The following is a 22,559-nucleotide window of genomic DNA, read 5'->3' as shown; positions in this document are numbered from 1 at the left end:
GGCTACTGTTTCTCCTTACTTGCTTCTTTGAACTGGTATGTCCTAAAATTAATTTCAGTATCTTTCTAATGTGTTTGTTTATAGTCCCTGTATCCATGCCTGCTTTCAATCCTCTGCAAAGTTAATTTTGAAGTACCTACATGCTTTTGCCTGCTCTTTCTTTGCTTCTTGCTACTAGTATGAACAATTGCTCCCATACCCCATTCCCCTATGTGTGCTGAGTTAAGGTATGGCCTGGCAGCATCCCAATTGCTGTCCAGGGCTGAACCTGACCTTCAATAAGGTCTTAACTCCCCAATTCTAAGGCTGACAGGCTAGTCAGGGGTGTGCCAGCATCCCAATTGCTGGGAATGACCACCAGCCTGCCATGGCCCCCCTCCCTAATTCGCTTCAATTGCACTTACACTCACTCCTAGTCTCTAAGTTCTGCCCCCCCTCCTATGAGCCTTGCCTTGGGACCTTGAGTTCCCTCTGAACTTGGACATCTGAGGGCTGGCCCTTCCACACTGCACTATAATCTGATTTCTGCAATGATATTTGGGGTGTAAGCATTGCCTGGAACTCTTGAAGTTCCTTGGAACTTTGACACATCCCAAATAAGAGAAGGCTTTGGAAAATCCGATCCTGGAAGTTGGTTTATCTCATATTATTAGACTCTGAGTCTGGATTAGGCTGATTAGATGTAGATGTAATCACTGATAATTTTTATTCTTTCCTCTGATCCATTTGGGCTGTAATAATTTTTGTAATAACTACTGGGGGTGTATAGTGAAAGGGATGGGATTGAATGCATACAAAGGGGTAGATACCATGTTTTAGGATATTTACTTTCAAAAATTCAGCATCTCACGTAGATACCATGTTTTAGGGATATTTACTTTCAAAATTCAGCATCTCATGTAGATACCATGTTTTAGGGTATTTACTTTCAAAATTCAGCATCTCATATAGATGGTATGTTTGTAGAACTTACTACTTTCAAACCTCTGCATCTCACATAGATACCATGCTCATAGGTTTTCTGCATTTCGTATAAATACCATGCCCATAAATCGTTCCTGAAACTCTGCATATCATATAGATAATATGCCTATAGGACTTCCTGCATTTTGCATATGCATCTGTCACTAGGCAAATCTGCTTATTGGATTTAAAATAACCAATTGCATATAGATGACCTGCCCATANTACCAATTGCATATAGATGAAACTGCCCCATAGGATCTCTAGCATGACATAACAGCGATTAAATCAGTAACGCCTAGAAAGCATGCCTATAGGATCTATCAACTAAATCTGAATCGCCCACTCGCTCCTAAGTCTAAAATTAGTGGTAATTGTTTAAACACTCGCAGAGCTTACAACCAACAATTCTTTTTTTTGCAATCAGTTTATTCCTCCGTCCCTGAATTAATAGATATCATGCCTATAGGTCCCGTTTAACACATAGGCAAAAGGTTAAGTAATTAATCAACTATGTCAGTCTTCGACAACTACATCTAAGCAGGACTAATTCGGACTCCCTATCTGGGAAATATGTGGTAAATCAACCTATCCTACGCTTTAATTTAATTCAGACCAAATCAAGTATGCGTAAGACATGCTAAACAATTTGTTTCTTAAAATGAGGAGGCATGTTTGAGCCCTTAATTGCTACTTGTTCCCCTTTAATTGCATTATGTATTTTGACGGTCGCCCTAGATTTTTATCCTTTTAAACTCTGAAAAGCCAAGCTCCCTCCCCTTTAGGATTAGTAGTCCCAAATGCCTCCGGGACTGATAGGTGGGACAGGTAATAGCATGCAGTAGGTAACGATACCATTCCGCGCTTAACACCTTAACGGGGTGGGAAGGGTAGACATGGAGATGATGATCACGCGATAACACCATGCGTACGATTGGCTACCGGTGTTGTGTGGATGATCCATGTATTTTACAAACCTAGGACCCCTTTCCTTTATATAACTTTGTTATTATCAATAAAACTCTGTCTTTCGTTTCAGTCACCAAATTCTTCCTCAACTTCCTGCACTATTCTTTTAAAATTTATGTTCACACACTTTTTAATTTTCTGCACTTGGACAATCCTTTAACAAGTTGTGAGACCACCTAGATCTTAATGTCAAACATGCTTGTCAGCCATTATACATACCTACTTGCAATCTTTATGTGGAATTATTTGTATGCTCGTTTGTATTTAAAGTCACAACATAGCATGGCCGGGAACCACACTAGTGGATCTTGAGGGGTGCCTAACACCTTCCCCTCGAGATAATTTCTAGCCCTTACCCGAACTCTGATTTTCCAACTCAAAACTCGTGGTGTCCTAATGCACTTAATCATTAGGTGACAACTCTTCAAATCCAAAAACCCAATTACCAAACGGGAATAGAGTTGTCTTCCCAAATGTCGTAAACCCGATTTCGCGAGAAAAAGGGGGCGTCGACAAGCCTGCTCGAACTCGGGTAGCCCCGAATTAAGTGAAAATTTGTTTGAACTTGAAAATAAAGATAGACCTAAGGCTTTATATATATATATCCCCCGAGTGAGAGCCTGCTCGAACACGGGTAGCCCTTGGGCTAAATAGTCGAGTGAACGTTTGCTCGAACTTGAGATGAAGATAGCCCTGAGGCTTTGTTAATAGTCCCCGAGTGAGAACTGGCTATAACTCGGGTAGCCCTTGGGATTAAAATAATAGAGAGAGCGTTTTCTCGAACTTGAGATGAAGATAGCCCTGAGGCTTTGTTAATAGTCCCCGAGTGAGAACTGGCTCGAACTCAAGTAGGCCTTGGGCATAAAATAATCGAGAGAGTGTTTGCTCGAACTTGAGATGAAGATAGCCCTGAGGCTTTGTTAATAGTCCCCGAGTGAGAACTGGCTCGAACTCGGGTAGCCCTTGGGCTTAAAATAATCGAGAGAGCGTTTTCTCGAATCCGACTTGTAGACTGTTCTTTAATAATTTCCAATAATCTGGTTCCCGATGCCTGGGTCCTGACGTCAACATCATGACATAAGCGGTTGAAGAGACTGAAGGGTTGCTTTTTGTATGATTCCCAAAAGCATTAATTGTAGGCGGCCGACGGTCGGTCTTTTGGCTTCCTTAGAACGTTCAAACGATCTTTATAAATAGACAAATCTCATAACCTTGCAGATATTACTCTCTTAGTGCTTCTGAAATTTCACTTTAGCCCTTTTCAATTTCCTTGAACTCTCCCCTCTTTTCTAACAATATTTTCCATCTTCTTGGATTTTCTGCTTTAGAGATGGCTAAAACTTCTAAAACTGATCCTCAAAAGGAAAAAGCCTCATCGTCTTCTCGAACGACCAAAGGTAAACCGGTAGTTCCTCCTAGTATCGAGGAGTGTACTCCCGGACCTTGCGATACACCTTCTGATTTTCAGGTCAAAAACCCCTCACCTGTTCCGGGACGATGCGAACATATGTCTTGATATATCAGTTTAATAACTAAAATCGAGAAGGTGAAGGCCGACTGCCGTTGGTGGGAGGCGGTGCAAGTAGAGATTCCTTCACGAGAAGAAGACATAACCAAGAACAAGGCTGGTTTCCTCAGTGTATACACATATCCTTTCACCTTAGGCCCGGTAGAAGCCTCTTTACCATCAATAGATCCAGTGATCCTCGATTTCTGCAGCCAATATCATGTGACACTTGGACAAATCTATCCATCATTATGGCGCATCGTTTATATGATTAGGTATTTCTCAAGCATGGTCGAGGGGAAGCCGTTTACCCTCGACCATCTAATCAGACTGTATAGCCCCCGACTTTATCGAGGTGGCCTGATTAAGCTGAAACGCCGATCCTCGAAGGCCTTTTTGCTAGCATTGATGAAGACAATGACCGAGGGTGGATGAGCCGCTTCTTCCGAGTCAGGACATCGGACCTGATCCCCGCCGAGAGAATGTCGTTCCCTGAGTAATGGAATATGAATCGTAAGTGAATATTTTTTGCTAATCGGACATCTTTTCTTGCCTTTGAATTAACTCCTTTTGATAAATTAACTCCTTCCAATGAATTAACTCATTTCGATGATACAGCTCCCGAGTGGTATCCCAGTGCCATCAAGGATCTCTCGGGCTGGGTTCGACGACTCGATTCGATCTACCCATATGCTAAACATGTGTGGCATGATCTGGCTAAGACCCGTTGCGATGCCAAAAACCACGGTGAGTTTTTATTTTTGTCATACTTGAGCCTCCTTAGAGAAGATATCTCTTTATAGTACTCTCATCCTCTGTGCCTGTGCATGCCTTGGAGAGGCCGTTTTGATGAGGGAACCCCCGCCTGGGGAAGCAGATACCCCGAAGCCTGCTAAGGAGAAAAAAAAGAAAGAAGAAATCGCCAAATGAGTCCTCGAGGCCGAAAAAGGCTAAAGTTTAAAAGCTCGAGGCCGATTCAGTGGCCTCAACTCGGGAGGCGGCCGAAAATCTTTGTGCCGAGGGTGAAGAGTGATGACTGTCCGCTGGCACTTAGGGGGAGAAGAAGTGTTGTTGCCTCGAAGTATACTGAGATGTAGGTGACTAAGCTGGAGGCTGCTGGAACAGAGGCCGCCGAGGTGGTCCCGACCTGAACTGAGGGAATTGTTAAAGGGAGCTTAGACGAAGTTCCCGGGCCGACCAACGACCAAAACACATCGGGTGTCGAGGGGCACCTAGTTGATGAACCCGAAGAATCCAATGATGAAGCCCCTCGAAGGAGGGAGAGGGCCCCATCGAACCAGTCGAGGTGATCAACGTAGATGTGCCTCTGTCGGGCCCATCATTCTCTCCTGGGCTAATACAGGATGCCCAAGATATGAAAACTCCCACCGTGGGGGCAACCCCCGGAGAGAATAGTATGTTTGAAGGATATTTTGCCAGGGTTGAGGAAGGCCCCGATATCGACGCCTCATTGATCTTTGAAGAAGTCGAGAAGCTTCGACAATAGGTAATCTTGACTTGACCATTGTATTTTGAGTTTCGATTCTTGCTTTTCCAAATCCCTTCTTCTGTGTGTTTAGGCCGTGAAGCTCTCCAACCAAGCTTTTTCCAAGTCACAAGCTGAGTTGGCACGTTATGAGGATGAATTTAGGAACTTAAGGCCCTTCATGCCCAAAAGGAGGAGGAGCTAGGTGACCTTCGAGCTCATTTGGAGAGGATATCTCGAGAGCGGGCCGATCTCGATGAACAAGTAATACGACCTTCGTGGGCTTATTTTTGCGCTTCAGTCAACTGAGCGCTTGACACCTTAATTTAACTTTTTCAGCTCAAGCAAAAAGATGATCTAATGCGAGAGGAGCTCAAAGTTAGAGATACCAAAATCCTTGGGCTGAAGTAGCGCGTGGATGAGGTGTCTACCGATAAAGAAACTCTTCGAGAGAAGCTGACCTTGGTTGAGTGCCAACTTCAAGGGGCGAGGGGAGAAAGCCGTGACTACAAAGATCTTCATGCTGAATAAGTTGCTGAGCTATTTGCTGCTAAGTCCGAAGCCGCTGCGCTCATAACCTCATACCAAAAAGATGTGGTTGCTGCAAATGCTCGAGCCAGGAAGGTATCTGAAGAGGCCGAGCTTAAACTGTCCCGAGCCGTGGAACATGCCCGATTAAGATCTCGGAGATAGGCTCTCGAGGATGTATATGCAGGGGGCTTCGATTTTTCTACCGAGATCGAGAGGGTGAAGGCCCTGGAGGAAGGATCGGCAACTCTGCTTTCTTCCGATGATGGTTCAGCCAGTGATTCGACCAGCAACTCGGAGGATGATGAAGACGAAGGTGAAGTCCCCGAGGGGGAGGAGGCCGTCGATGTTTTGGGGGTCGAGGGCCAGGCCGTTGAAGGCACACATCTGAGGGAGCTCCGTCCGGTCAAGTAACCCTGGCGGTAGATTAGGTTTTCATTTGTTCCTTTTTTGTATAAGGGCTCCAGGCGTGAGCCTTGTAAATACATCTTCGTGAAACTTTATCATATATATATGGATTTTTGCTTTTCGTCATTTCTTGTTTTCCCTTTGCCTTTTTGGAATAAATTTCGATGCTTGTCGATAACCAGTTCGGTGTGTCGGACTTACGATATAAACCCCTCAGGTTTTCATGCTCGATGAATGGTTGATAATAGTTGATCGTTCGGTGTTCGATCCTCGAGTCAAATTTTGACTCGGGCTAATTGACCCGTAGGTTTTCAACATATTGGCCCTTAGACTCTTCAGGCTAGCCCTTAGGCTCTTACGCATTGGCCCTTAGGCTCTTTAGGCTGGCCCTTAGGCTCTTACGCATTGGCCCTTAGGCTCTTTCAGCTGGCCCTTAGGCTCTTACATATTGGCCCTTAGGCTCTTTCGGCTAGCCCTTAGGCTCTTACGCATTGGCCCTTAGTCTCTTTTTAGATTGGGTCGATGCGACCTCTAATACGGCTATAGTTTTCCCTCATTTTGGCTAAAGACTTTTGAAGTTTTCATTATGCCTTGGCATGTTTTACGTTCGTCTGACTCTTCGACGGCTCAAACGAGAACCTTAATTATGAGTCGATATGTGACGATAACTGAGTACCTTGGGAGGCTTGCTCGAAGGTTAAGTTTTCGAAACCTTTTCATCAAAGGCTGATTGTTTTTGAAGCCTTTTTTATTGTTCGGAGCTGATATTATTGAAGCTCCTTTGATTATGCTGAGGGTAGCCTGATTAACCAATTCTTTTCGAAGCATTTTCAAAGTATTTGGAGGCCTTTAGTTTTATGGTTGCAGTCGAACGTCTCCGAGCCACGTTAATTCGGCCGCAGCCTTTAAGTTCGATCATAGTCTATATGTTTGGTCGTAGCCTTTAGTCCCCGTGTGCGGTGACCTTGGCATCTATATTGAGGGTATGCCTTTTTAGGGGTCTTACAAGTTCTAATATATAGCCTTGGCCTTAATATCGGGGTTATGCCTTTTTGAGGTCTTATAAATATGAGCATGCCTTGTTAGGTCTTACAGATTTGATGTTGTCTCAATGAGGGCTTACGAGCTCGAAGTTACCTGATCGAGGTCTTACGAATTCGAGTCTTCAGTGGCTCGATGGGCTGACTGTTGATGACAGTCCTCAGGTGTTCGAGAGTTTTTGGCTCTTGGGCCGTATTTCGTGATAGTAGAGAATTTCTTCGAGGCACAAAGTGTTGATAAGAAAAGAGGCTTCCTCAATTACTTGATATATGCGTACATGTTTTTTGCCTTTGGAGGCTCGATTATTCTACATGGACAGGGTTCGTTTGACCGTTTGGCCCAATACAACGTTTTCCTATCGAGGTCTTCCTAGGCATAGTTCGATTTCTTCCGAGAGGTGATCTCCTGGGGTGATGTTCCCCAGTATTTAAGGTTGATCGAAGAGAAGTCTTGAATACTTGATGAGTTCTCCTTACGTAGCATATGGATGTTGCCTCGTTAAAAACCTTGCCGGTAAAACCCGTTCGGGATAAAACTCGATGTAAGGGAAAAAGAGTGCAACGCATGCTTTAAAACCCAAGGTCTTCGAGCTGGAGAGTCCTTTGATTCCTTTCAATTGAATACCTGCAATAGGTTAGTATAAAATGCAAATGAAAAGGGAGAGGGTTGTACCTCAGCAATGATAGCGTTTGAGCCTTGATGTGTTTCAATTGTTTCGATGTGTTTCAATTGCTTGCTACGAGGGCGGCATGGTCCTTTATTCACTCATTGGGGTGCAGCCGAGAATGTCGGTTGCGGTTGCTACTTGGCTGTTTGTTTGTCTAAATGCTCTTTCGAGGTGGAGGGCGTCGATGCCGGTGCTATGTTGTGCACCGCGAACATCTCGCTCGCTGCATGCTGCTCCCCTACATTGCTTTTACTCCATCCTTGGTTGGAAATTTCATCATTTGATGAAGGGTTGATGGCATTGTCCTCATACTGTGTATCCATGGCCTTCCAAGTAAGGCATTGTATCTCATGTCACCTTCGATGACATGGAATTTGGTATCTTGGATTATACCGGCCACGTTGACCAGGAGGATGATCTCCCCTTTCGTCGTCTCGCTCGCCATGTTGAGTCCATTGAGGACTCGAGAGGCAAGTACGATCTGGTCGAGCAGTCCTAGCTGCTCGACCACCCTCGACCTGATTATGTTGGCCGAGCTACCTGGATCCACGAGCACACGTCTAATTTGAAATTTATTCACAAGAAAAGAAATTACCAATGCGTCATTATGAGGCTGATACAAGATATCGATGTCCTCTTCGCTAAATCTGAGGGCATACTCTGGTATGTAACTCCGAGTTCGCTTTTCCCTGGTGATGGATATTTTCGTTCGTCTGACAACGGGTCCCTGCGGGGAATCGGCCCCTCCAATGATCATGTGGATGATATGTCGTGATTCTTTTGGTTCATTCTTCCTCTTTGCCTCTCTTTCCCGAAAATGGTTTTTAGCTCGGTCGCTGAGGAACTCTCGAAAATGCCCTTCGCTGATCAGACGGGCTACCTCTTCTCAAAGCTGTATGCAGTCCTCATTCCTATGACCGTGAGTTCCGTGATATTTGCATATCAAGTTAGGGTTCCTTTGTGAAGGGTCTGATAGTATGGGTTTTGACCACCTGGTATCTTTGATTCTACCTATGGCTGATACGATGCCCAAGACATCGACGTTAAAATTGTACTCGGATAGCCGGGGTGCCTCTACCGGCCTGGTGTGCCTATTGAACCCGGCTTTACTCATGAGTCCCCGAGAATTTTGACCCTGATCTGTCCTTTGATCGCCTCGAGGCACATTACGATCTTCTACGTCAGGCCGGTATCTTTTCTTGTTTGGTCTCGACTCCATTTCTGTAAACCTTTGTTCCTTTGTTAAGAGCCTGCTAGGATATACTGAGCCCGAAGGGGCTCCTAATTGGTCGTCTTTGACCCTAATCTTCGATTGATACCTGTTGTGCACATCCGCCCAGGTCACGGCGGGATATTCGATCAAATTTTATTTTAGTTGCTTCGAAGCTACCGAGCTTTGTTCGTTCAAGCCTTGAGTGAAGGCTTGCACTGCCCAGTCATCGCAGACCGGCGATAATTCCATTCGCTCCATCTGAAATCGAAATACAAATTCCCTTAGCATCTCGTTTTCTCGCTGCTTGATTTTGAAGACTTCGGACTTCCTGGTGGCGACCTTGATGGCACCAGCATGTGCCCTCACAAAAGAGTCTACCAACATGGCAAATAAATCTATCGAGTTCGAGGGTAGGTTGTGAGACCACATCATGGCCCCCTTCGACAGTGTCTCTCCAAATTTCTTTAGCAAGACGGATTCAATCTCGTCATCCTTTAAGTCATTCCATTTTACAGCACAAGTATAAGCGCTGACGTGCTCATTGGGGTACGTGATCCCGTTATACTTCGGGATATCGGGCATCCTGAATTTCTTCTGGATGGGATTCGGACCCGCGCTTGGTAGGAATGGTTTTTGTACGAACTTCTTTGAATCTACGCCCTTCAGGATCGGAGGTGCGCCCGGGATCTAATCGACCCTCGTGTTATAAGTCTCCACCTTTTTATTGTTATCATCTATCTTCTTTTCTCCTGATTCGATCCTTTCGGTGAGGTCCTCGAGCATCTTCATAATAGCGGGGTCTGCTGCTGACCCGTTGTTACTCGATCTTTCTGGTGCCTGCTCGACTCGAGGAGCCGTTTCCGGTATTGTTGTGCTTGGAGTTTTTTGTTGAATTTGTAGCTGAGCAATAGCCACTTGTTGCTCTTGCAACATCTCAAAAATGGCTTGAAGACAAATGTCTCTTTCTTCCCCGCGCACACTTCCGTCGGTATGAGAGCTTACGTCGACATGCACAGCGTTGCGTGAGCTCACGTCGATGGGGATTTGTGCTGGTGCCGCCCCTGGGTTTTGCGGTGGTACACCGACATCTGCACCGTTCTCTCCATGAAGCCCAATACCGTCGTTTTCGCGTGCATTTACTGAGTTAGACATTTTTACCTGAAACCAGATATTCTTGGACAAGAAAAAGTGTGAAGAATAACTTGTGTTTTCGGAAAATTAGCACCAAAACAATCACTATTATTTTTAGCCCGAAGGTGGGCGCCAAACTGTTTACCTTAAAAATGGTAATGATAATTATATTTGATTTTGTGGTTCTAAAAAAATGTGATTTATTTTAATACTAGTGGTTAGGCAATAGATACTAAGTATAAATAAAGAGAATAAGGAAAGCAAACCAAAGTTGTCACAAAATCGAGCCTCGAGCTAGCCGGAGTAGGGGGCTTCGGGGCTTGCTTAGGGCAGTTGGTGAGCTTATTGAGGAAGAAACAATGATAATGAGGCCTCAAAGATGGCCTTTTGCGGTTAATAATGAGCAATAAATGAACAACATTGAATGAACAATAAAAAAACAATGAAAGAATAAGCAATAAATGTGTAGAACAATTGTTTAAGCAAAGAGTAGAGAATGTTGTATTGTATTCAATATATTGTGTAATAATCCGATCCGCCCTTACAAAATGACAAGGGTCACCTTTATTTAGGAGGGGTGAATCTCAACACAATACATGTCTAATCAATGACGAAGAAATGCTACTAGTACAGCTATACAACGGCTCAGTACGGGTTTTTACTATTCTTGCAGACTCTATCAGTCCTCATCGCGTGCCCTCGGGGGTTTCCCACCTTTCCATGACGATCACCAACTTTTGTTGCTCCGAGATTGACCTTCGATATGCCCCCTCGAGGGAAGTACCTCGGGGTCCGCCTTCGAATTCCACTTTGAGCTCCTCGAGGTCGGGCGTGGAGTGCCACAGTAGTCCCAAAGTCGAACTCTCTGATTTTGGCCGTGTACAGGTTATTCCTAAAGCTTATTTTGAATTATTTGAACTATATTTAGCTAGATTTGATTAGTTTAGAGGATAATTCTAAAGGAAAGGTCGTGGTTGAGTGTTGATTTGATTGCGGAAAGATGTAAGTGTCGTGGTTAACTTTGACTCGAGGGAATTGGGACTTGATTGGATTATTTGCTATTTAATTTATGTGTGGGAACGACATATATGCAAGGTGACGAGTGTATATACGTAGTCACGGGTTAAGCATGTGGGTTAGGATATTTATTATTGTTTTCAATTATTTCTTGCCTTAATTCAATCCATATTATTACTCGTGAGATGCTTTAATTGTTAGTTGCCTCTACTTATTAAATTCATACCTTAATTGCTAATTTCCATGTATTCGTGCCCTTATTTAGTGAATGCCTTTACTTGCTTCATGATTTAGTGTGCTGTTAACTAGCTACTTTTATTCATTTTATGACTTTAATTGTGTAATTTCCCTTATTGCGTTTTATTTGAGTTACGTTGTAGTTGGTTGTAGATGTTCATTTATACTATTATTGTGTGGGATCGAGTTACACGCTGCAATGGTTATTGATATTATTGTGTGGGATCAGATTTCACTCCACAACGGTTATTAGTATTGTTTTTTGGGATCGGGTTGCACGTTGCAACGATAGATGTATATATTTTTAGACTGTGTTGCGCTCCGCAACAGAGAAGACTTGTTATTAATATATATATTTATGGATCAGGTTGCATGCTGCAACAGAGAAGACATGTTATTTATTTTATATATATTTATGAATCGGGTTGCGCCGCAACGGAGAAGATATTTATTACTATGTTTAACTGTTGTTACTGTATCCGTGTTGAATTGAAGAGTTGAGCATATGTGTTTTTCTAGGGGCCTCTGTTATGTGTTTTAAGTAGCGGTTTTATGCTAATTTCTTGTTTGTCCTCTATTTCTGCTATTATTTCATTCATATTCGCACAAGTTTATAATAGGTGCCTTGTTATAGCCTCGTTACTATCTTCGTCGAGGTTAGGCTTGGCACTTACAGAGTATATGGGGTCAGTTGTACTCATGCTATACTTCTTCACTTCTTGTGCGTATTCTGGTGTTGGTCCAGCAGCAGCTAGTGGAGGCTTGCTCGGATTAGCTTTCTTTCGCGGAGACTTGAGGTATAACTGCACGACGATGGCAGCCCTGGAGTCCCCTTCCTTATCTAGATCTACTATTTGTTTTATTTCAAACAGTTGTATTTTCATTCAATCATTTGGTTGTAGCACTTCTAGTATGCTCGTCTAATTGTTACACCAGATTCCGGGATTGATTAGTCAGCGTTTGGAATTATTATATCTGTTTTTCAACCTCTGCAACTTTATTTACCATAAAAATGCTTTCAAATTGATTTTAAAATGATTAGTTATGTATTAATGTTCGCTTGTCTAGCAAGTGGAGGTTAGGCACCATCACGGCCCCGCAGTGGGGATTTCGGATCGTGACAAATTGGTATCAGAGTAATAGATTGCCTAGGTCTCACGAGTCATGAGAAAGCTTAGTAAAGTCTGGAGGATCGGTATAGACAAGACTTTACTTATCTTCTAGAGGCTATAGAGCTTTAGGAAGTGTCATTTTTTTCTTTCTCTATCGTACGGCTGTGTTCTATCGTGGAAATTTGAACCATTCTATTCTTGTTCTCTCGCTGATGGCAAGAACACGCAAAGCATCCACAGCCGAGTCAGAGCCAAGGTTGTAGCCACTACCAAGGGTAGTGGCCAGGGCCGAGGTCGAGCTAGAGGCACAGGCAGGGGCAGATCTCAATTTAGAGCCCGCTCAAAAGCACCTATTGTAGAGCCTCAGATCGAGTAGGAGGAGGACATCCCTACTCCAGCCGTGCTAGTTGGACCAGCTTAGGTCCTAGAGGGGTTCATTACCACCCCGTACTTCAGGACGCTTTAGTCCTAGTGGGACTTATGGAGAGTGTGGACCAGGCAGGTGCATTTCCCGTAGCACCAGCCATCTCTCAGGCTGGGGGAGGAGCCCAAACTCCTGCTACCCACACTCCGGAACAGATGGCTCCCATATATCAGACTCTGGAGGTCCCATCAGCTAGAGTAGTTCAGCATGTCCTTGCTACTCAGCCCATGGGCCTGCTTTGTCGTTCGAGGGGCTGAAGAGGTTGGACAAGTTAACTAAGTTATTTCCTATTCGTTTTAGTGGCACACCTTCTGAGGACCCACCGAATTTCATTGATCGTTTCCACGAGGTGTTGCACAACATGGGTATGGTGGAGTCAAATGGAGTTGACTTCGTGGTATTTCAGATGTATGGCTCTGCCAAAAGTTGGTGTCAGGACTATGTTCGAGGCAAACTAGCAGGATAACCTCCGCTTAGTTAGTTCTCACAGCTATTTTTTGAGAAGTTCATTCCTTTTACTTTGAGAGAGGAGTATCGCAACCAGTTTGAGCCTCTCCACTAGGGTAGCATGACTAACACCCAGTACAAAACAAAATTCGTGGATTTATCTCGCCATGCGGTTTTCTTGATTCCTACTCAGAGGAAGAGGGTGAGGATATTTATTAATGGCCATACTTTTGGTATCAGACTACAAATGACCAAAGAGATAGAGGATGATATTTATTTCTAGCGGGTGGTAGAGATTGCTAGACTGATCAAGAGAGTTCATGGTCAGGGCAAACAGGTGACCTCTAAGAAGAGGCCTCACTATTTTGGTGGTTTCAGTAGTGCCTCATCTGGAGACCGGGGTTCTTTTGGTAGAGGCTATCCTATCAGGCCGGTCCAGTCAGCACTTTAAGCGTAACAAGGTTCTTTGGGCAGTTGTGGTTCGTGTAGGTCTCGTCCTGAGCAGCTAGCGTACAGTGCACATTTAGCTCCCAAAAATGCATTCCTAATTTAGAGCTATCACAGTGGTTATCTGGGCCGTCAGGGTCAGTCTTAGATTTAGCAGCCACTATAGCTGAGAGAGTGCTTTGAATATGGAGGTACGAGTCATATCAGGAGGTATTGTCCCAGACATTAGAGCAGTGTGACTCAGCAAGGTTCTCGTGCCATGGTTCTGGAACCACTTGCTCCACCATCTGCTGAGCAAGCTAGAGGCGGGGGTCATGACGCCCAGGGTGGTGGTCATGCTATTTGAGTTAGAGGCCAGCCAGCGAGAGGTCATCCAAGTTGTGGAGGTCAGACTAGTGGGGCTCTCGTTTCTATGCATTTCCAGCAAGACCTGAGGCACAGTCATTTGATGCGGTCATTACAAGTATTATTCTGGTTTGCCATAGAGATTCCTCAGTTTTATTTGATCCGGGTTCCACTTATTCATATGTTTCATCCTATTTTGCTTCATATCTGGATATGTCTCGTGATTCTCTGAGTGCTCCTGTTTATGTGTCTACGTCTTTCAGAGATTCTACTGTGATAGATCGGGTAATTTGTGCTTGTTTGGTCATAATCGGGAGCTATGAGACTAGGGTAGACCTTCTACTTCTTGATCTGGTAGATTTTGATGTGATCTTAGGCATGGATTGGTTGTCATCTTATCACACTATTTTGGATTGTCATGCTAAGACTGTGACATTAGCCATGCTGGGATTGCCTCGATTAATGTGGAGAGGGACTCCTGGCCATTTTACTAGCAAGGTCATTCCATATGTGAAGGTTCGTCGTATTGTCGAGAAGGGGTGTCTGGCATATTTGGCCTACGTCCGTGATCCTTGAGTAGAGGTTCCTTCCATATATTCAATACCAATTTTGCACGAGTTCCCAGAGGTGTTTCCTATAGATTTTTCAGGGATACCACGCGACAGAGATATCGACTTCTGCATTAACTTAGGCACTCATCCCATTTCAACCGCACCATACCGTATGGCTCCAATTGAGTTGAAGGAATTGAAGGAGCAGGTGTAGGATTTGCTTGACAAGGGATACATTAGACTTAGTGTCTCACATTGGGGTGCACCGGTGTTGTTTGTAAAGAAGAGAGATGGGATAATGAGGATGTGTATAGATTATCGGCAGTTGAGTAAGGTCACTATCAAGAATAAGTATCTGTTATTGAGGATTGATGACTTATTTGAACAGCTTCAGAGTGCTAAGGTGTGTTCTGAGATTTATTTGAGATCTGGCTACCATCAGTTGAGGATTAGGGCATCGAATGTCCCCAAAATAGCTTTTCGGACTCGGTATGGTCGCTATGAGTTCTTAGTGATGTCATTTAGCTTGACTAATGCTCCAACAACCTTTATAGATTTGATGAACCGGGTGTTCAAGCCCTATTTGGATTCTTTTGAGATTGTATTCATTGATTATATTTTGGTATACTCTTGCAGTCGAGAGGAACAGGAGCAACATCTATGGATTGTACTTCAGACTTTGAGAGATCGTTAGTTATATGCCAAGTTTTTGAAGTGTGAGTTCTGGTTGGACTCAGTTTCTTTTTCGGGCCATGTTGTATCTTTCAAGGGCATTAAGTTGGATCCTAAGAAGATTGAGGTAGTTCAGAACTGGCCTAGACCTACTTCAGCCATAGAGATTCGGAGCTTCTTGGGTTTCGCAGGTTATTATCGTTGGTTCGTAGAGGGGTTTTCATCTATCTCAGCCCCATTAGACAAGTTGACCCAAAAGGCTGCTCTTTTTTAGGTGGTCCGATGAGTGTGAGTTGAGCTTTCAGAAGCTCAAGACTACATTGTCTACAACCCCTATGTTGACTTCGCCTACAGGTTTAGGATCGTATACCGTGTATTGTGATGCACCGTGTATTAGGCTTGGTGCGCTATTGATGCAGGATGATAGGGCGATTGTCTACGATTCTGGGCAGTTGAAGGTTCATGAGAAGAATTACCCTGTGCATGATTAGAATTGCAGCCATTGTTCACGCGCTGAAGATTTGGAGGCACTATGTATACGGTGTTCAATGTGAGTTCTATATTGACCATGGGAGTCTCTACCACCCGTTCAAGCAGAAAGACCTTAATTTGAAGATGCGGAGATGGTTAGAGTTGTTGAAATATTATGATATCACCATATTTTATCACCTAGGGAAGTCCAATGTAGTGGCGGATGCATTGAGTAGGAAGGCTGAGAGCATGGATAGTTGGCATATTTACCGGTAGTGGAGAGGCCACTAGCTCTGGATGTTCAGGCCTTGGCCAATCGTTTTGTGAGATTGGATGTTTCAGAGCCTAGTCGGATTCTTGCTTGTGTTGTAGCACAATCATCATTATTGGAGAGTATCCAGGCTTGCTAGTTTGATGATCTGTACTTGTTGGTGTTGAAGGATACAGTGTAGCGGGGTGGTGCTAAGGAGTTTGTGATTGGAGATAATGGTGTTGCGCGACTTCAGGGTCGGATTTGTGTTCCAAATGTTGATAAGTTGAGAGATTTGATCCTTGAGAGGCTCGCACTTCACGCTATTTCATTCACCCAGTTTTCACGAAGATGTAACGTGACTTGAAACAACACTATTGGGGGAGAAGGATGAAGAAATACATTCTTGATTATGCATCTCAGTGTGTGATTTGTCAACGGGTGAAGTATGAACATCAGTAACTAGGTAGATTGACTTAGAGATTGAAGAACCGGCGTGGAAGTGCAAGCCCATCACTATGAATTTGTGGTAAGCTTACCATGGACCTTGAGGAAGTATGATGCAGTCTGGGTTATTGTGGACCGATTGACTAAGTCCGTACACTTCATTATGGTGGCCACTTCCCATTCTTCAGAGCTGTTGGCTCAGATTTACATCCAGGAGATTATCCGCCTGCATGGCATGCCTATTTCCATCATTTATGACTGAGGCATTGTTCATGATGCATTTTTGGAGAGTCGTGCAGCGTGAGTTGGGAATGTGGGTCGAGTTGAGTACGACATTTCATCCTCAAGCGGGCTGATAGTCCGAGCGCACTATTCAGATCTTGGAGAATATGTTGAGCGCATGTGTTATGGATTTTGGAAGTCCTATAATAACATCTATCAGTCGAGCATCTAGATGGCTCTGTATGAGGCCATATATGGGAGATGATATTGTCCGCCGATTGGTTGGTTTGAGCCTGGAGAGGCTAGATTGTTTCGTGCTGATTTGGTCTATGATGCTATGAAGAAAATTAAGTTTATCCAGGAGCGACTTCGTATAGCTCAGTCCAAACAGAAGAGTTATGCGGACCAGAGGGTTCGGGATGTAGTTTACATAGTAGGTGAGAAGGTTCTTCTTCGAGTGTCACATGTGAAGGGTGTGATGCAGTTTGGGAAGAACGGCAAGTTGAGCCCGAGGTTTATTTTCCCATTTGAGATCTTGGATAGAGATGGGGAGGTATCTTACATTCTTGCATTGCCTCCTAGCCTAGCAGGGGTATATCCGGTATTTCACGTTTTCATGCTTTGGAAGTACCATGAAGACAGGTCACTTGTTTTGGACTTAAGCACGGTTCAGCTTGATGAAAATCTAACCTACGAGGAAGAGCCGACAGCTATTCTAGATCGGCATGTTCGCAAGTTGAGATCCAAGAGTTTTTCTTCTGTGAAAGTGCAATGGAGAGGTCATCCGATTGAGGAGGCCATGTGGGAGTCCGAGTCCGATGCGGAGTAGTTACACTCACTTTTTTACCAATCCAAGTACTTTTCTATGTTCGTTTGAGGATGAAGATTTTTTAGAGGTGGAGAATGTAAAGACCTCATAGGTTGCTTTGAGTATTAGCCATTATTTCCGTGCTCCAACACCTCTATTGGCTTCATTTAATATTTCTTTATTTGTGTGCATGTTCCGTGTCATTTTTTAGAAAGTTTTTACGTAAGAATTTGAAGAAAATGTGATTTTTGGCTTTAAGAAGTTGAGTTTACCACGATCAACATTCTTGGCAAACGACGTCGGACGGGTGTTTTAACAATTCTGGTAGGTTCGTATGATCATTTTGGACTTGTACGCACGTTTGATTAGGGTTCAGGGTGACCCGAGAGAGTTTCGGTGAATTTTGTGAAAGATTGTGAAAAATAAGTTTTCAAATTGACATCTTGAGTTTTGATGATTGATTCTTGTTATTTGATGCTATTTTGATGATTTGCGGTAATGAGCAAGTTTATATGATGTTATTACACTTGTGTGCATGTTTGGAACCCGAGGGACTCGAGTGAGTTTTTGATAGGTTTCAGACCATTTTTAGACTTGTGGAACTAATGGTTTTTGGCTTATGTTGTCCGGTGCTTCGCGATCGCTAAGCCTCTATTGTGATCGCAAAGGGGAAAAATTGGGGTTGGGCCGGTACACTACGCGAACACGAGGGTCTGGGGGATTGCCCTTCGCGAACGTGAATGGCTTCCCGCGAATGCTAGTTTTGGTTGACTGGGGGAGGCAAGATGGTCCTTCTTTGCGAACGCGGCCAACGAGCCACGAGCGTTGAGGTTTGGCTGGGGTTGCTTTCACGAACGCGTGAAGGACTTTGCGAACGCGATGGCCAATTGGCCAGTGCTCTTCGCGAACGCGAAGAATACCTGACGCCCAACTATTTTCTGAAAGTCGGGATTATTGCATTCAACACCATTTTTGAAAACTAGAGCTCGGACTAGAGAGGATGTTGAGGAGATTTTCATCCCAACTTTATTGGTTAGTAAATTTTAACTAGTTTTGATGTATTTCCATAATCACACATTAATTTTTAACCTAAATCTATGAAGTTTATGGTAGAAATTAGGAATTTTGGGTAGAAATTAGGGATTTTATAAAATTAATATTTAGACCTCAAATTGAGGTTGGATTTCGAAACAAATTATATAACGGCACTCGGGGTGAATGGGTACTCGTGTTTTGGCCCGAATCTCGAATTTTGACAAAGCGGGCCCAGGTTGACTTGTTTCTAATTTCATTAAAATTGAATCTTTTTCACTCGTTCGTAGTTTCTAAACCTTATTTGGAATTATTTGAAATATATTTGGCTAGATTTGATTAGTTTGGAGGCTAATTTTAAAGGAAAGGATGTGGTTGAGTGTTGATTTGATTGCGGAAAGAGGTAGGTATCGTGGTTAACTTTTACTTGAGAGAATTTGACTTGATTGGATTATTTGCTATTTTGTTTATATGTGGGGACGACATATATTCAAGATGATGAGTATATATACGTGTCACGGGTTAAGCATGCGGGTTGGGATTTTTATTGTTATTTTAAATTATTTCTTACCTTCATTTAATCAATGTTATTACTTGTTAACTGCTTTAATTGTTACTTGCATCTACTTGTTAAATTCGTGTATTTATCCGTTATATGCTTTAATTTATAATATTTTCATGTATCCGTGCCCTTTAGTTATTGATTGCCTTTACTTGCTTCGTGATTTAGTATGTTGTTAACTAGCTACTTTTATTTGTTTTATGACTTTAATTGTGTAGTTTCCCTTATTCCGTTTTATTTGAGTTACGTTGTTGTTGGTTGTAGATGTTCATTAATATTATTATTGTGTGGGATCGGGTTGCACGCTGCAACGGTTATTGATATTATTGTGGGGATCGTGTTTCACGCCGCAACGGATATTGATATTATTGTTTGGAGTCGGGTTGCACGCAGCAACTATAATATATTTGTGGATCGGGCTGCGCGTTGCAATGGAGAAGACTTGTTATTAATATATATATATATATATATATATATATATATATATATATATATATATATATATATATATATATATATATATATATATATNATATATATATATATATATATATATATATATGTAAGGTTTTATGTGATGAGCAACCTATCATTTGAAAGGTCTTCGAGTCTAGTTTCCAACGCTTCAAACCGTTCGTCAATTGGACATTCCTACACAAATTTATGATAAAATTACCAAAGGCTGGAAAAAATGTGATCCTGTGTCGAATCTGCGATCGCAAATCTGTCGCATTTTTGATCTGCGATTACCAATCTGGTCGCAAATCGGACCAGTGTAGCCCAGTTTTGGGCACCGGGTTTTGCGACGCGTCTGCCGCCAGCATACCCATTTTGCGGTCCATTATGGGACCGCAGACCCGAATTCGGAGGATTAATCTTCTTATTTTCATGACCCGACCCCATTTTAATATATAGGCTTTGGGGTTCATTTTGGGATGATTTCATGAGCATTCTAGAGACAGGTAAGAGCATTTTAGAGAGAGAAGGAGGAACCTAACATTCAATCATCCAATCTTGCATCAATCTTCAAGAATTAAAGAACCCAATCACAAGTTCTTCATCTAAGAGGTAAGGTTCTATACATTAGACTTTAATTTCGTGTTTGGGGTATAAGATGGGTTATTGAGGTATGATTCTTGGGGGGTAACAGTATTATGTATACATGCATTTACAAATAAGGTTTGTGGGAAGATTGTTGAACATAAATAAGTAAAGATTGGGTTGGGGAATGAAGGAAATCTTGTAAAAGAGATTTCAAATCAAGATGCACAACTAGTATTTTATAAAATGGTCAAATGAGCTGAAACTATGAATACCTTGCTAATTTGTGTTCAATTTTGTTATCTCTCAAAGTAGATTGGGATTGCTAGAATTTTCGGAACGTTGTAGTAACTTAAGTAAAGCTCAAACAAGGTATGTATGGTTAAAACCCCGTCTTTTAGAAATTGAGCTTCATCGGTGATTGTGTGAATATGGTAAGATTAAAGTTGAATTGTTGCATCGATTGTTATTTCACATGAATTGGTATCGTAACCTTATATGCGTCAAAGATGTGTCTCAATGTGATCAGCGTGCTATCTTGATAACTTGAAAGGGGCAAAAGATATGAATTATATATTGAAATGCTTAGACCTTAAATTTAGATTGAAGTTGCATTGTTGTGCCATCTATGTGAAGTCTCATCTATGCTTGCAATTTAAATTACTCTTATGTGTACCTATTTTCCTAAATTACAAATCTAGCATTAAAATTGGGAATGATGTGAGATGTGGCCTAATGCCAAATATATGATGTGATGGTTGTGGCCCCAAGTGCCTATTAAATGATTTATGGGAAACAAAGATTGAAATGAGATCATTGATGGAAAAGGGAAACGCCTTGGTAAGGTGGCCTAGCCGATCGTGTCGAGGCGACCGCCGATCGGGTCGAGATCAGACTTCGCTCAAGTTAGTGACAGGCATTGGAATTAAAATAGAAATAATGATGTTCGGAAAGGATGTATAAAACTTGTATATCTTAAATTATGAACAAAGATGCTAATGGAAATGAAATAGAAATCGTTAAAGACTTGTTTCTAGAATTTGATTAATGATGTATATTTCCTCTTTATTCAAAGATTGGGTTGTATGTATGAAACCTATCAGGCTTGCTCAGTCGAGTTTTCTCGGTTGAGCGCCGGTCGCGCTCCTCGGATTTTGGGGCGTGACATCATCTCATTTCGTACTCCTTTCACATCTTTTCAATTCATTGGCACTAGTGGCCACAATTGTAATATCATTCTCAGCACTTGTTCGTATCTCATATTTCATGCTCACCCTTTTCACTTTCGAACATCATTATCATTATCAACAACAAAGCATTTTGAACACACATTGAATATATATATATATATATATATATATATATATATATATATATATATATATATATATTAAAACATGTTATGTATTGTATATATATTTGTGGATCGGGTTGCGCGCCGCAACGGAGAAGACATTTATTACTCTGTTTACTTGTTATTAGTGTATCCATGTTGAACTGAGGTTGAGCATAGGTGTTATTCTAGGGACCTCTGTTATGTGTTTTCAGTAACGGTTTTATGCTAATTTCTTGTTTATCCACTATTTTTGCTATTGATTCATTTATATTCGCACAGGTTCATAGTAGGTGCCTTCTTATAGCCTCTTTCACTAATTTGTCGAGGTTAGGCTTGGCACGTACAGAGTACATGGGTCGGTTGTACTCATGCTACACTTCTACACTTCTTGTGCATATTCTAGTGTAGCTCCCAGCAGCAACTAGCGGACGCTCGCTCGAATTAACTTTCTTTCACAAAGACTTGAGGTATAGCTGCACGGAGATCATAGCCCTAGAGTCCCCTTCCTCATCTAGTTCTACTATTTGTTTAATTTCAAACAGTTTTATTTTCATTCAGACATTTGGTTGTAGCTCTTCTAGTATGCTCGTGTACTTGTGACACCAAATTCCGGGATTGATTAGTCAGTGTTTGGAATTATTTTATCTATTTTTGAACTTCTATAGCTTTATTTACCATTAAAATGCTTACAAATTGTTTTAAAATAATTAGTTGTGTACTAATGTTAGCTTGCCTAGAAAGTGGACGTTAAGCGCCATCACAGTCCGGCAATAAGGATTTCGGATCGTGACAATATACAGTGAGATCGAAAAGTCTTGTGATGTTTTGGCTTTCAAGTAGTGTATTTTATAATGTATAGTAGTATATAATGTTGTATAATAGTGTATACACTCACACCATTACACAAATAAAGATAGAAGCTGTCTGATAATCCATCAACTGGTGAACGCTTCCCTCTCCATTCTTCCCTGTATGTGAGGAGACAAACTCATAAGGGAAAAAGAAGAATAGCGAAAATACTTTGGATAGCAAATTAAAGATTGTTGTATTTTTCCATTCTTGAAGTTAGTGATTTGTATTGTGGTAGTCAAATTTGTTTGAGGTTAAAAAAGATGGTGGGTTTTAGAGAAAATAGACTTGGTCTTACTTTTTTGCCCTACTAGTTGAAACCTTATAAGTCTGGCTATACTGGTGGTTTATTTTGAGAGAATTACACGTAAGTACA

At 42.3% G+C, this 22,559-nt stretch overlaps 1 protein-coding gene across 1 annotated transcript; it reads right to left on the bottom strand.

Moving 5' to 3' along the window:
* LOC109233574 (uncharacterized serine-rich protein C1E8.05-like) lies at window positions 5,444–5,941 on the bottom strand. Its single transcript, XM_019399459.1, has one exon. The coding sequence runs from the start codon at window positions 5,939–5,941 to the stop codon at window positions 5,444–5,446; it is 498 nt and encodes a 165-aa protein (XP_019255004.1).

This window comes from Nicotiana attenuata, chromosome 10 (assembly GCF_001879085.1).
Source record: "Nicotiana attenuata strain UT chromosome 10, NIATTr2, whole genome shotgun sequence".
Taxonomy (NCBI): domain Eukaryota; kingdom Viridiplantae; phylum Streptophyta; class Magnoliopsida; order Solanales; family Solanaceae; genus Nicotiana; species Nicotiana attenuata.
Note: the sequence above shows the minus strand (reverse complement) of the source record. Positions and strands in the feature narration are given on the sequence as shown.